This window comes from Eulemur rufifrons, chromosome 25, assembly GCF_041146395.1.
Source record: "Eulemur rufifrons isolate Redbay chromosome 25, OSU_ERuf_1, whole genome shotgun sequence".
Taxonomy (NCBI): Eukaryota; Metazoa; Chordata; class Mammalia; order Primates; family Lemuridae; genus Eulemur; species Eulemur rufifrons.
In genome coordinates this window covers 14,172,223-14,186,655 of record NC_091007.1, presented here as the reverse complement: position 1 = coordinate 14,186,655, position 14,433 = coordinate 14,172,223, and the positions used below count along the sequence as shown (strand labels likewise).

The following is a 14,433-nucleotide window of genomic DNA, read 5'->3' as shown; positions in this document are numbered from 1 at the left end:
CAGAGCTGCATGGTCCAATATGGTAGCCACTATCCACATCTGACCACTGAGCACTTAAAATGTGGCTGGTCTGAATTGAGATGTACTGTAAGTGTGAAGTTAAAATACACTGGGTTTCAAAGACCTAGTATGAAAAAAATATATAAAACATGTCAGTACAGTGCATGGTACAAAGTGGGTACTCATAGATGTTTGATGAATGAATGTATGATTGAAATAGGAGAGATGGGCAGGGATTTTTGTTGGTTTTGTTCATCGATTGCCTGTAGAGATTAAAATAGCGCATGGCCCATGGAATGCACAAAAGAAATATTTGTTAAATGAATGAATAAACACACACACACACACACACACACACATATCTGCCCCCACATAAATAATAACAAAGATAAAGTCTTCAGAGAGAAATTATCACAAATATATGTTAAACTAGTTCTCATTATTCAGGGGGTACGAATTATTTTAAAGCATCCACTAACTTCATAGCTGTTTTAATGATATATTTACTTTAATTATGATTTTACTTTGATACTATGTTATATTTTGAGGTACACATGAAAAAAACTCCATGGAAATAATTGGAATAAGGCTCAGGAATTAATGTTTCAAAAGTTCCAAACTTGTGAGCATCGGTTGTATTATTTTCCCTGGCTTAAAGTGGGATGAAATCATGACTTTGGATAGAAGAAATCCTTAGTGAACATACGTGTTAGTAACTTGATGCTTAAGGTTCAAGTAGAAATATTGACATCACTTATTTAGTAAAGAGTAGAAGAAAGATGCATTTCAACTATAGCATTGTAATTATAGAAATGTAAAAGTGTGAAATTTATATTATAAACACATTGAACATAAATTTCTGAGCCTCCATACTACAAAAGGATTTCCCTTAAATGTTTTTTCTTCAGTAGACTAATAAATCTGGAAATACTTTCTTTGCTAAGAATTTTCATAAAGTCCAGAAACGCAAGAGTATTCCATTTGGCCAATGATAACATGAAGGGGTGAAAATTAAGTTCCAGGCACATAAAGAGAATAGAGTAGCTGTAAAGCTTTTGTTTCCACAGTTAATTGACAAGGAACTGTGTTATTGGTAAAGGGTTTGTGGTTCAAACCAACTTAAGCTTGTTGTGTTAGCATAAGTGTGATTTCCATACGTTTGCTTCATGCAACTCTCCCTTGACATCAGTGGCAATGCACTTTTGATCCCTGCACTCTCTGGGTTTCTGCAAATGCTCTTCGGATACCTTCTCTGTACCCCATGACTTTGCTTAATTTCAGCTTAAATATCCTTTTCTGGGGGAGATCTGCCCATTCCCTGGTTACTGCTGAATCTTCTTGCTGTGACTTCATAAACTCTCCTACTTCCTTTTAGAAACATTATCACACTTTCTCCAAAAAGTGCCACATTGTCTAGTTTGCAAGTGTTTACTGAAGTTATTGTTCTAATGGCTGTTCTTAATACACTCTATAACCCCCCAAAGCCTTTCCTTTGTTCCCCTGGATATGAGGACGTCCTCATTATTTCTACATTTTAATGTATGATTTTTTTTTCCCCCTCCTGGAAACATGACAAAAACAGCTTTTCTCCATAAATTACTAGGACATTATTTACGTTACTGTGTTTTCATAAAATTCATAAATCATGTAAACAGGACATGTTATGAATTAATTGGTAGATCATCTATCTCTGAATGGGTTAAAGAATTGCCAAGAGTGATCAAGCCGACTTGCTTTCTGGCTTCTGATGTGGTGTTGACAGCCAAGCAAAGAGCTTCTTCCATAAATCCACTCTCATATTCAAGTTTTTCCAGATGTGAGAAGTAATTAAGTCTTTGCATTTATGGATGCCTTTTATGCTTTTCAAGCGAGAGCTGGCAGCTGTGGTGAATTAACTCTGCTTGAGTGCATGTGTGTATGTGTTGTGTGTGTTGTGTGTGTGTTGTGTGTGTGTGAATGTACATATATACAAGCACCCATGTGGCATTTAAAATCAAACCTGAAAACAAAACAAAACAAAAAGCTGATTTCAATAAATGCCAAAATTTTTTACAGCTATATTTTACAATTGAGAGAAGAGGGCTTTCTCCAGTAATGCTTTTTCTCCATTCTATTTCTGCTGAATGTTAAAGAAAGATATGAGGATCATTAAATCATTCTCATCTGTTAAAGGATTTTTTTTTTAAATGATAGCATGACTCTCATAAAACATAAAATAAACACATTTCAAAGATTTTAACTCCTTAATAAATGAGGACACAAGTAAGAGGTTGCAGTTAGTTCAAAGGGGAATTCTAAGAGCCACATATAATGAATAGCAGGGAATGCTGAAATGCATTGACAGACAGATGCAAAAAGGGTCTATCTGCAGGGCAATAGTGAATTGCTTTTCCCAGGACACAATTACAATAGTGCCCCTTATCTGCAGTTTTGCTTCTGGAAGTTTCAGTTACTGTAGTCTGAAAATAGATGAGTAGAGTACAATAAGATATTGAGAGAGAGACAGAGAGAGAGAGATCACATTCACATAACTTTTATTATAGTATGTTGTTATAAATTGTTCTATTTTATTATTAGCTATTATGGCTTGTCTTTTACTGTGCCTAATTTAGAAATTAAGCTTTATCCAGGTATGTATATATAGGAAAACACATAGTATGTGTGGAGTTTGGTACTATCCAAAATTTCAGTCATCCACTGGGGGTTTTGGAACACCTCCTTCCATGGATAAGGGGGACTCCTGTAATTTGCATTTCTGTGGATAAGAATCACTTGCATTGTTATCAGTTTTCAAAATTTATGGAATTGTGAGGTAGTTCAAAGACAATGAAAAAACAATATAGCCCAGAAGAGAACACTAGAGAAGAGTAATTTTTTTGTTTATGTCAATTGTAAAGTCTTTCACAATTATTCCTGACATACCTTGCACAAAACTGTAGGAAAGGGATATTTTTTTGTGGACGTCAAGCTGTGTTTGATCCTGCCTGACCTTTTGGTTCTGGTTATAAGCCACGGATAGACCATTCAGACCTTAGGCTTCTCTCTGTGGTGACGATTACGGATGTAATTATGATATTAGCTTCATTGTTATGAAACCTGAACCAGTATCTCAAAAAGTTACAAATTTAACCAAAGTCTTTTAGTTCACTGGGCACTTATGTTGATATAGACAGTGAATAAGAATTACTTTCCCCGCCTTTCAATAAGAAGAGTACATAATTTTGGTATTCCAACCACACCCAACCTGGAAATGCTTGTGCCCAAAATTTTTTGCAGTTTTTGTTCCTTTCTTCCTCTAAGATCTTTCTAGATACGTAGCTTTCAGTTTGCATAGGATCTACATGTGTGAAAATAATAATATAAATATGGAAAAATACTCCATGAAATCTTACTTTAATAGCATAATTGGAAATGTGACAATTATTCAGGTCTTTGTATTCTTTTGATTTCTAATTAACAAAGAGTAATTATGTAGCCATTAAAAAGGAGACGATATGTTAATGAGTGTGCGTTATAAAACTAGATTGGGCTAATATTAAGCCGAACTCTTCTCTTTTATAAAGGAGACAAATTGCCTTAGATGCTTACATTTCTTGTTTTGTGAAACTATTCCTTCCCCATCATCTGTTAGTAAAGTTCTCTTTTGGGCAGTTGCCAAATGATGAGTAAATATATGAAGCAAGGGTGAAATAACTAGGGATTCAACTGAGAAGCAAGAACCTTCTGAGGGATTGTCATAAAAAAAATTACAAAAAGCAGGCAACTAAAAATGAGTGAAAAAACTATGAAGGCAGGAAAACAAATCAGGCAAACTAATTTCTCTCTCATCTAACCATTTAGGATGACTACTTTGTAATAAGAAATGTTGAGATCATTTTTAATATAAAAAATTGGTTTATCTCTATAAATTTTCTTCAACTCAGAACTGAATCTTGATCTATGTCAATTATGTACTGTGGATTTTCATTTGGAAGTCATTTTCAACCACGTTGGGGAAAAGCACGTGTTCTATCACTATGGAAAAATTAAAAAAAGGAGAAAAAAGTGAAATAAGTATGAAAACATGGGTCAAAACCCAAGAGATTCTTGTCACACGTGACCTTAAGGAAGCTGAAGACAGCCATGCGCTACGTGACTCGAGATGGTGATACGGACGTGTTTCCTCGGCCAAGGGCTGTGTCCCCAGGGTCTTGAGTTACCACTCCACAGTTGCTATGGTGACACATTTGCTTACACAGAAACACCAAGCTATCAAAAGATCGGAAGACTTCTGTATTATTAATATAAATACACAATCTTTAGGCTGTTAAGTTGTACGTGGCCCTTCTTGCCTTTAAAAAGATACTGATGGCACAGTCTCACCTTTTCAAATGAGAAGTCCCTTTGGTAACAAGTGCTTCTCCTGTAACTGTGTAGCTTTGTTGGGTAGTTCAGAAATCTTTTTGAAGTGTTTTCCTTTCATTAACTTCTGTCAGTTCAGTTTTTCTATTTAACTATGGAGAATTAGAGGCAGAGAGAGATTAAATAATTTGCCCCAGAGGATATTGTAGAGCCAGACCTGGATATTGAGGGTCTAACTGTAAGTGATGTGATTCCCAATTTGGTCTCATTCGTATCAAGGCTTGGGTTAAGGACTCAAGCAAGTCAAAAAAGTAGGCAGCATAAATGAAGTGCTTAATAAGTTAAAGGGGTTAACAGCTCTACAAATATTCCCTTTTGTGGCATCTCAAGGTGAAAATATCTATTCAATACAACATTAAACTTGGTTAAAAAAAAAAGTTGATAGAGAATTTTGAAACATGATCGTTATCCGTCTCATTCCCCAAGTCAGGTTTTGGAGCTATTGACAAGACAACTTTGCTGTGATAAAGTACAGGGCTTTATGTTTTCCAGAGAAAACATTATATGAACTTTATATTATAACTTATAGGTGAAAGGAAAAAAATATGCATTCAATCAAAAGTAATGGTGTATCTAGCTTGCCAAACAATCCATTAAAGAGTTTATCCAGCAAGTATTGAATGATGGGTTTTTTAATTTCCTGTTTTTTTCTTAGCATGAAGTATGTTTCATTCACCATTACATCTCTAACAGCAAGCAGGGTACCTGGCATAAGAGTGTTTATTTGTTGAGTAAATAAACACAGGGTTCTATTTAGGTTCTTTTTTTAAAAATTTCATTACTTTTGTTAACAAAGTCTTGTGTATTGAATAAGGTATTGGTAGTTGAAATATTTTCTAGTTAGGTTCTGATCCTAGTATCCCATTGAATAACTTTGCAAATGAGACAGATAATTAATTTTTCTTGGCCTTCATTTTGTCCTCTGTAAAAGAGAGTGCTTTAGGTATACTGGTTTCTTAAGGATGTCTCGGGCTTCGAAATTCTGATTCTGAAATCTCAAATGGAAAATCTGTGTGCACATTGCACGTGGTGTTTGGTGTTGCCTTCAAAACTTTGTGCATGAAATCTCAATAACTTATTCTCTTGCAGCACAGTGGAGAGCCCATAAGAACTTGTCACATGATGGGAAATGAGAAGATAATTGTCGTTCAAGCCTGACAGTGGTTATTCACCATGGGAAATAGAACTCACCCTGAACAACACGAGTATCGTCGCCTCAGATGCAAGCCAAGAGGTGTGTCTTGGCAGTTTGGGCAAGATTTTCTTTCTGCGCTTCTAGAAGTTTGCCAGAAAAGTTTATAGAGATTTTTCCTCCCTGTTTCCAAATAAAGATAATGTAATAGATTTTCTATAGAATATTTGAATAATCTTTTGGCAGATTTCACAGAAGAATGTTAGTTTTCTGGGGTATCGGGTATCATTAACAAAGATAGATAGATTAGAGTAGATGAGATGAGATGAGATAGGATTCATGTTTGGGGAATGCTGAGTTAAGCAAACCTAAGTAGGTTTTTGGTTGAGGGTCTTCTTAGCCCTCCTAATGTGTCAATATGCCTTGTGGATCTTTAAGTGGCAGGGGTAGAGATTAGGATACAGGATTCCCAAATGTGTGTTTAAGAAACTCACTTTTTTCTCCTGCAGAAGCTTTTGTGCCACTTTTGCCTCATGAGACACAATTTGAGAAATAATCTATACATGATGACTGTGCAGAATTTTTTTTCTTGTCAGGATTTTCAGTTTAGGTAAGACCAAGGCAATTTTTAAAAAATAAATCAAAAACTAGATTTGATATTAAGATTAAATAATATTATACTTGGGTACTTAGAATGATGTATTATTTTTAATAAAGTTATATTTTATATAATTAATTTTATTATTCACGATAGGGTATTTTTTATGTCCAACACAGATATGCTTTGGCTTGGTAAAAATTAATTTACCCAAGGATTTAAATAACCAAATTAATAAATTGTGAGCTGTATAGAGTCTTGGAATTGCCTAAATTTTACATTAAAGGATTTGTTCTGAGAAATACATTTTTAATCATATAACCAGTGACACATACCACATTATAAATATTGTGATAGTTTATTTTTCCAAGCTTTTCCAAGTGTGTGGCACACATTGAGATATATACAAACAATTAACGAATTTGTAAAAATGAATACAATGAGCAGAATTTTAAAAGGATGATTATTTTGAAACAGTGATGTTTCTAGAATTTTTAAATGATATATCAACATATGTTAACTGCAACTTCTCATGCTTAATGATGTTTACAATTAATATAATTCAGTACTCACCAATATGAGATTAACAGTCATAATTAACTCAGAATAGATTCTTTGAAGTGGTTCAAAGGGCTTTTCATACTAAATTGCTAGCCTTAATCAGCTAATATAAAGGGAGTATTTTTTAGGATGGGAGAAGTACACGTATGTCTCATAAAACCTTTAATTTAAGTTAATGAAATGAGTTTGAATGATCCTGATTCACTGTTCCAAGTCAGAGAGATGTCTGACATTCCAGTGAAAGCTTTATTTAGATGGAGTTGAGCAATCTTTGAGATAACAGGCTTCGGACTATGATATCTTGAGTGTTATAGTTGAATAGTTTCTCCAGAATCTTTAAGTCCTTTTCAAGCTATTTTATGAATGAATTGAATTAATGCAAGACAAATACATTTTCTCTTTTGGATTTCTTAACCAGTTTAAAGAATGTTGACTTTGGAGGTTCATAGAATCAAATTTTGCGTTTGAGAAAATGTTATTTCCACATGCGAGGCTTAGCCCTGGCAAACCTCTGGGATCCTGTTCCGTTCACTCAGGCACTATTGAGATAAGGAGAGTGAAGTGTGAGCTAAATAGGGGTGAGTCTTGGGCAAGGTCATTCCTACCCGAGCACTGGAGACACCAAGCGCTCAAGGGAGCTGTGGTCACAAAAAGACGCTACTCCAGTACATTTGCAAAATATAAATATTTTGAAAGAGTAAAAATGAGGGTCCCTGTATTAGAGGATGTAAAAGATGAAACAGAAGAGGAAAAAACAGGGGAAGAAGAAAATGAAGAAGACCAGGTGAGTGAGAAAGGACCTACTCAAGAACAGTATTTGTTCCTCTAAATAGATGGTGAGAAAAATATTCCTTTTCCTTTTTTTCGAACAGGTCTTCTTTAAGCCTATCATTGAAGACTTAAGCATGGAATTGGCCAGAAAATGCACCAAACTCATTAGTGATGTAAGTGGCTTAAGTAATTTCTGTCTTACTTTGCTTTGCATGTGTGGTACTATGAAGTTATAAAGTCATAGAGCTGGGGAGAAAACCCTGAAATCATCTCTTCAAACACAGTTATTTTCCAGATCATAGAACTAGGTCCAGAAATGTTCAGTGATTTCCCCAAGGTCACCTAGACAGAGAATTTCTGCTCGAGCAAATTTCCTCATTCTTAACCCAGAATCCTGTCTCTTATGAATTTTGCTGTCCCTCTGGCATGAGATCATAAAGCATTGAATTGCAGTGCATATTCTATTTGAGAACCCCAAAGATTTTAAAATTAATATAATGATGTAATTTGTCTTGGGAGAATCTCTATCTATTATAGATGAGTGACTTTTAACATCTGGGTGACCTTTTGAAGAATCTCAGGAATGCAATTGTTTTCCAAACCAGGAAAATGTATATACCTACATGCGTATAATAATTATTTACAGTTTGGGATTTATGGATTACTGAACTGCATGTTAAGAACCCTGATCTAGATGATGATATTAGTGAAAAGGAGCATTTTGGTTGGACTTTTTTTAGTTACTGGGATCAGTTTATATAATATTACAAGGAAATCCTACAATTATAGAACTATTCAACACACACACATACATATTTTTTTATGGTAAATATGTAAACTGTAATGCCAAAAGTACAAGGAAAAGTATTGCTCACTAGGGATGAGAATTTAGATGATCCTCATTAACAGGTGAAAGAGAATTGTTTGTACAAAGGAAAGATGGCTCCTATAAAGTGAGTATGTGTTTGTGTCTTCATTTGGAAACATGAGCACAATACTGGTTGTTTCTGTTGTTGGTAATGAGTGAAGTGATTGGAATATTTTACAATTGTTTGTTTTCAGAGGAAGTCAATCCTGGGCAGGGCGGTAGTGTGCTGATATGTCCTCTGAAGTCAGCCTGCGTGGGTTGACTCAACTGTAACCTTGGGAAGGTTATATAACCTTGCTGGCCTCAGTTCCTTAGGTGTAACATTTGTAGTAGGAAGACTAAATAATGGTAACACGTCTAAAATGCTGAGTAAGCCGTCTGGAACATTGTGAGTACTCAATAAATGTTAGCTGTTATTAACTGTTTCATCTGTAACTTATTTTTGAATCCATCCAATCACATTTCATATATGAGGCTGTGTTGCCTTCTGGTTTGTCAGAAAAGAGCCAGAGGATGGTGGTGGGAATCATACTCCTTCCCGTCTACTTGACATGTGATGTAATGAAAATTTAAATTAAGAATTTCTTTGTGCTATTAATCATCATTAGCTACTGTATGTGAAAGTTCTTTTTAAACTGTGACAAGAATAATGAAATGACAGTGACAACAACAACAGCAATAGTTAAGATTTATGTGCCAGGCGTTGCAGCTCGAGAGGTAGGTTCTGTTCTTTTGCCCATTTTGGAAGTGAGGAGATGGAGGCACAGAGAGGTTAAGCACCTGGCCTGGGTCACACAGTGAAGCAGAGAGAGTAGGACTTGAACACAAAGCCCTTTTTCTTTGCTGTGTAATCTCTCACTGTAGATTTCCACACAAATTTTATCTTAGCTTTATTATCATTTATTATGCTAATATTAGTAACAATAAGCCTACCATTTAAAACCTTAAATTCCTAATGTGGGAGATAATAACACTTCCAGCTTTGTTATGTTTTTATTGAAGTGTAATTATAACTGAGCTAAATTGTATTATGTAAACCATTAGGATTAAAGTGGTAACTATAGTTAGTAGGTGATTTTGTTGCAGTTGCTTTGGATAACATCGTTTATCAGTGACTTTAAAACCAACCTGTGGTGAGAGGTGATGGCCTTTGTCATTTTGCAAAAGCCAAAGGCCTGTTGTTTCATGCCCCCGTAGGTAAAATCAAACACATGGCATAATTTGTTTGATATAGATTTATGTTGCATGGCAGAATATCTGTACAACCTAAATATTTGGAACATTATTATTGTGTCTTAATTTATATCTGTGTACACATTCACATTTTGCTTCTGAATATAATTCTGTTCTTGCTAAGATACCTGTTTAATTTTTAGAATTTTTATGTTTACCAATAGTCTAAAAAATTATTCTTTTTGTTTCTAATAAAAGAGGAATTTGTGCAATCATCTCAAAAACAAGTTTTAATTTGTCCTTTCTGGAAGGACCTGGCATATTGGATTAAATCAAATTTGTAGTTTTTTTTAAAGTGTGGTTAAATAGTATCATTAAATAATAACTTGCTTATTCTTTCTCAGTGTCATCATTACTTTTATATGGAGCAGATGAACTTATATTTGAAATTCTTGTCTCTGTTATATCTTCTGCATGGCCAGATGGTGGTCTAGAATGTATCAGTTGTGGAGCTAAAACAGATATAAAAATTGATGCACTGCTATGCCAAGTGAGACCTGAGTTCTTGTCACGCCTGTCTCATATTTCTGATTGAGCCCATTTGTTAGTCACCTTCATTTAATGTAGTGCACCATTTCCCCTGGTCTCAAACTTAAATTTAAACCCAAACCTTCAAGTATGTTAGTTTTGTTTTATAATCCATATGCCCCAGCAGAGCATCCGGGGTCTTCCTTTGCAGAGTCCTCCATCCTGAAGCTTAAAGAAGTAGCTTTGAAGGCTGTAGATCAAGTCCCAGGGCTTTGAGCCACAGACCTAGGACTTGACATGAGGTCTGCCTGACTCTCCAGCCTGGGTGATCAGGCTGTCCTTCCTTCCATGATGTGTTCCAGGCCCTCCACATTCATTTGTATATTCCGCACTGCAGCAAGCCTGTGCCATAGGTTTTATGAGCCTCAGTTCACAGGTGTCACCTGGAGTCACTTCTCACTCTGTCTCATTTTTGTTTTTCAGATGAGAAGGGTGGTTTCATGGCTTTCTCTTCGCGGAGCAGCCTATCTAAATGCCCTCCGCTGCTCTAATTATTTCTGTTTGGACCTTTTCCAACCTTCATATGTCCTTACTGGTGCGTAGTAACCACAGCTGCGCACAGCAGTCCAGATGCGGACAGCCTGGGTTATGAGTAGGATGAGGTTTTATTTTGCTTCCGGCACCCTTTGTGATGCTATTTAGAGCTTCTTGGACATGGGGACCACAGAGAGCTGTTGGATCAATCTCTGTAGAACATCAGAGCCATTTTCAGTCCGAATTTCTGTGCCTAATAGTTTAGGGCCCATCATCTCTTAGCAGCGGTTTGGATTATCTTAACCTCACTAGGGAGGAATCTAATCTGCAGTTTTCTGCCCTCTTGCCTGGCCCTTTGAGAGCTTCCGAGGTTCATCTCTTTGCCATTTCATCAGTTTGCCCTTTCCCTCTCTGAGACGGCTTGGGGTTATCAGCAGACCCACGGACTTTGCTGTATCAACCCCTAGCCGGACAATTTATAGAAATGTTAAGATTGGCCCAGACAGCAGTCCTGGGAGGCCTGCACTGTTTAAAATTCTCCACAGAGAGAAATGTCAGTTTTTCAGGTCAAGTGGCTTCACTTTGGGGATCAGTATAAGGCATTTTTCTTTTTCTTTCTATTTTTTTTTTTTTTGCCTCACCTAGTTTCTGCTTTGCATTTGCTCTACCCACATTGTGGGGTTTCCTTCTGCAGAACTCACTTCCCAGTCTTGAAGGACGCCTGGTGCTCTGAGGCAGCCTTTTTTATTTTTCTATTAACCATGTAACACTTTTTGTTTCTGCAGTCTTGGGTACTTAGTCTGTCTTTGGCATTTAGTCCTGTTAGTCAAATATGCAATCAATTCCTTGAATACATTAAACCTGTCCACTCTAATGAGCATTCAGAATCATGAATCCAGTAGCCTTCTGATAGCTAAGTCACAAACAGTATTGGGCAAAAGGGAATCTTCAATGTGTTTCTTGTAAATTAAGCATAAAGAGCCTTCTGCAGAACTAGTTTGGCCGCATGTCCATGCAGCCTCTGACTCAATGTTTTGGTTCGGAGCTTTTTAGGGTGTTCATTTGCATGGCAGCAGGAAGAACATTTTCCAGGCAAATGAACATTGTTTGTTGTGGGTAATCCTTGTGATCCTAAAAACATTAGATTCTGTGGTTCCCCCTCCAGAGAAAGCTTGGGCGGTATCAGAAAACCTGGGAGAGTGACCCTGTCTACACGCGGCCCAGTTAACAAAATAGTGATGGAGCCGCAGTTCTTTCTTCCAGGGTTTACTGAATTTAGCTGGTATGATTTCACTTGTGAAGAGACTTTCTAGATACTTTCAGTTAAGAATGTCTGTAAATGGAAATATCCTCAAACACGTCCACATCTGTCATCCAATTCCAGCCATTAGCTGATCTCGTGTTCATTGAAAGAAATTTGGCCAGGAGGAGGAAGCAACACTGAACTAATTTAACCCTAATTGTGATTGAGACATTGTGGGATATAAATGGGCAAGGTCAGAGGAGAAGGTGAATGTTGGGGGCATCTTAATGTTCAGAAAGTCATCAGCTTTGCCCTTTTTTTTTTTTAAATTGAAAATACGTTGTGTTGTGTATTGGTTGAGTGCAGATAGCTGCAAGGAAAACACACACCTTAACAAATAGGTGTTTGGTCCCCACCCACACACATAAAGCCTGGAGGTGGATAGTTCAGTCTCAGTACGGTGGGTGTTATTAGTCTCTCTCACTGCTTTCCTTGTGCTCTGCCATCATAGATAGTATGGTGGCTTATTGCCTTGTGGCGACATCATTGCTGCTGCTCCCCCATGACTGGGGAAGGAAAAAGGTAGAAGAGCAAGTGTCAAAAGTCTGTGCAAAGTCTCTCCCTTTATCCTAGAAACCACTGCTGGGAAGACTCCCACCAATATCTTGTGGCCAGAACTGGATACCTGGCCTCCCCAGACCAAGCACCAGCCAAAGAAAATGACGTGACCCTTCCTGGTTTAGATCAATGTGTCCTCCGGGGCTGGGGTAGTCGGGCCTGGCTACTCTCACAAATACATTCAGGTTCTGTTCGTAGGAGGGAAGGTGGGGAGTGGCTTGGCAATCTATCCAGTAGATGGTGCCAGCCGTAGGTTGTAAGATGTAGACATGATTGCGGTAGGGAATAGCCATCTATTCCGGGATTTTTGTTTTACCTAAGATTTGCATTATTGACGGATGCAATTCCCTTTCACCTCTCATTTCCTGTTATCCTGGTGTAGGAAGGCTACTAATATGTAGCATTCTCTATTTATACAACATGTAGGATCATTCGCTGATTGTCATTTGTATTATACAATTCATTAGAAACCATACACATATCTGTGTACCTCTGTGTGTGTGTATGATTTCTAAAAAATTGTATGATATGAATGACAGTAAGCAAATGATCTTCCATTTTCAAATGCATCTTAAATTTAAAGATACAAATGTCTGTATCTTTTTAATAAAGACCAAAGAAAGAAATGGAGTCCACAATTAAGCCCAAAGTATTTGCCTGCCTAGCAGAGGAAGTGAATGCTTCACCCTTATCCGGGGCTGCCGTCCGGAACATTCTGTTTATGTCAGACTTTATCAGGAGGCTGTAGCCACAAGCACATACCGCCACGGTGGAGAATGTGACTGTGATGAGGAAAAGATGGTGGCAGAAGATAAAAATAATGAGTCAAACTTAAGCCTGATGATAGGTTATTTTCTCTCACACTTAATTATATAACTGAGATACTTTTTTTTTTCCTCCTTATGATCAAAATAGCCTACTATTTATCATACTGCCATTAACAGTTTAATTACTAGTGACGGAGGAGGGTGATTTGCAGGAACCTAAAATTATGGCTAATCTCTGAGAAGGAAAAAAAAAGTAATTTAGTGCTCGGATAAGATAAATATGTTCTCATGTTGATTTCATGAATAAAGCAAATGTTTAATGTGGAAGGCATCTGATATCTAAGAATCACAGCAGTGAAATATAGCATTTTGAAATAATTTTACTTAATCTCTTTGCATGTGGGTCTACCTCGGGTCAAGCAATGCCCCTCAAATCAGGTTTGCACGAGAGAAGATCACGTCGCATTAGTGTGGGACATCAATGTTAGTCATGTCCTCTAGGAACCAGGTAGTGCGTTCAATTGAACTTCACTTTTGGGTTATAATTAGGGAGACCATGTAATTTATCATCTGAATTGGGGTACTTTTTTTTCAGCTTAAGAATTTATGGTCTTGGGGAGATAAACATGACTTCATTACAGTGCGACATGAGTTTTAGCAAATTACCTCCATCTTCTCAACCAGTCATAGTGTTGCCTCCTTGGTTTTCAGATTGTGCAGCAGTGAGTGTGAGAGTGTGATTGCATTTTAGGTCTTTCTCCACATTTCCCGACTTCTTTTGGGCTCACATGTCCATGCAGGATCTTCCCCCAGGGTAACAATTCTGGCCTCTCCCCCAGGCGAAGGAAGTGACTCATGTTACTGGTGAGTTTGAGAGAAGAAATGGGCATGCTTAGCCAGGCCTCTCTGCACTTTGTCCTGCTATTCTGCCCGCCCACAGCCAGGGGGGCCATTCTAGAATGATCTCTACCAGCGGCAAGCTTTCTGGGCAGGTTCTGTTCTTGTTTCAGGGAGGGAAAAGAGAGTGGGGGAGGTGCTCATAAACTGGATAAGTTTGATTAGGGGGGAATTAATTAGTAACAGGAAGCCCATCATGGCCACAACTTAAGCCCCTTCCTCTAATCAAGCATGTATAGCTAATAATGCTAATAGTAATCTCTACGTGTTTAATTTCTGCTTCTGCTTCTTAATTGATCACATCTGTCTTGGTGACTATTTATTTTCTACCTTGAGGTAGGC

At 37.2% G+C, this 14,433-nt stretch overlaps 1 protein-coding gene across 3 annotated transcripts in view; it reads left to right on the top strand.

The window, feature by feature from the left end:
- The window catches only part of NEBL (nebulette), a 321,698-nt gene that overhangs the window by 214,985 nt on the left and 92,280 nt on the right, over positions 1 to 14,433 (top strand). Inside the window, exons 1-2 of one of the 3 annotated variants that reach the window (XM_069458752.1) lie at positions 7,396 to 7,476; positions 7,565 to 7,636. The exons of the other annotated variants lie outside the window; for them this stretch is intronic. Coding sequence (XP_069314853.1) covers positions 7,396 to 7,476; positions 7,565 to 7,636 — 153 coding nt within the window. Of the gene's footprint in view, positions 1 to 7,395; positions 7,477 to 7,564; positions 7,637 to 14,433 lie in introns of those variants that run through there. 3 annotated transcript variants of the gene reach the window in all.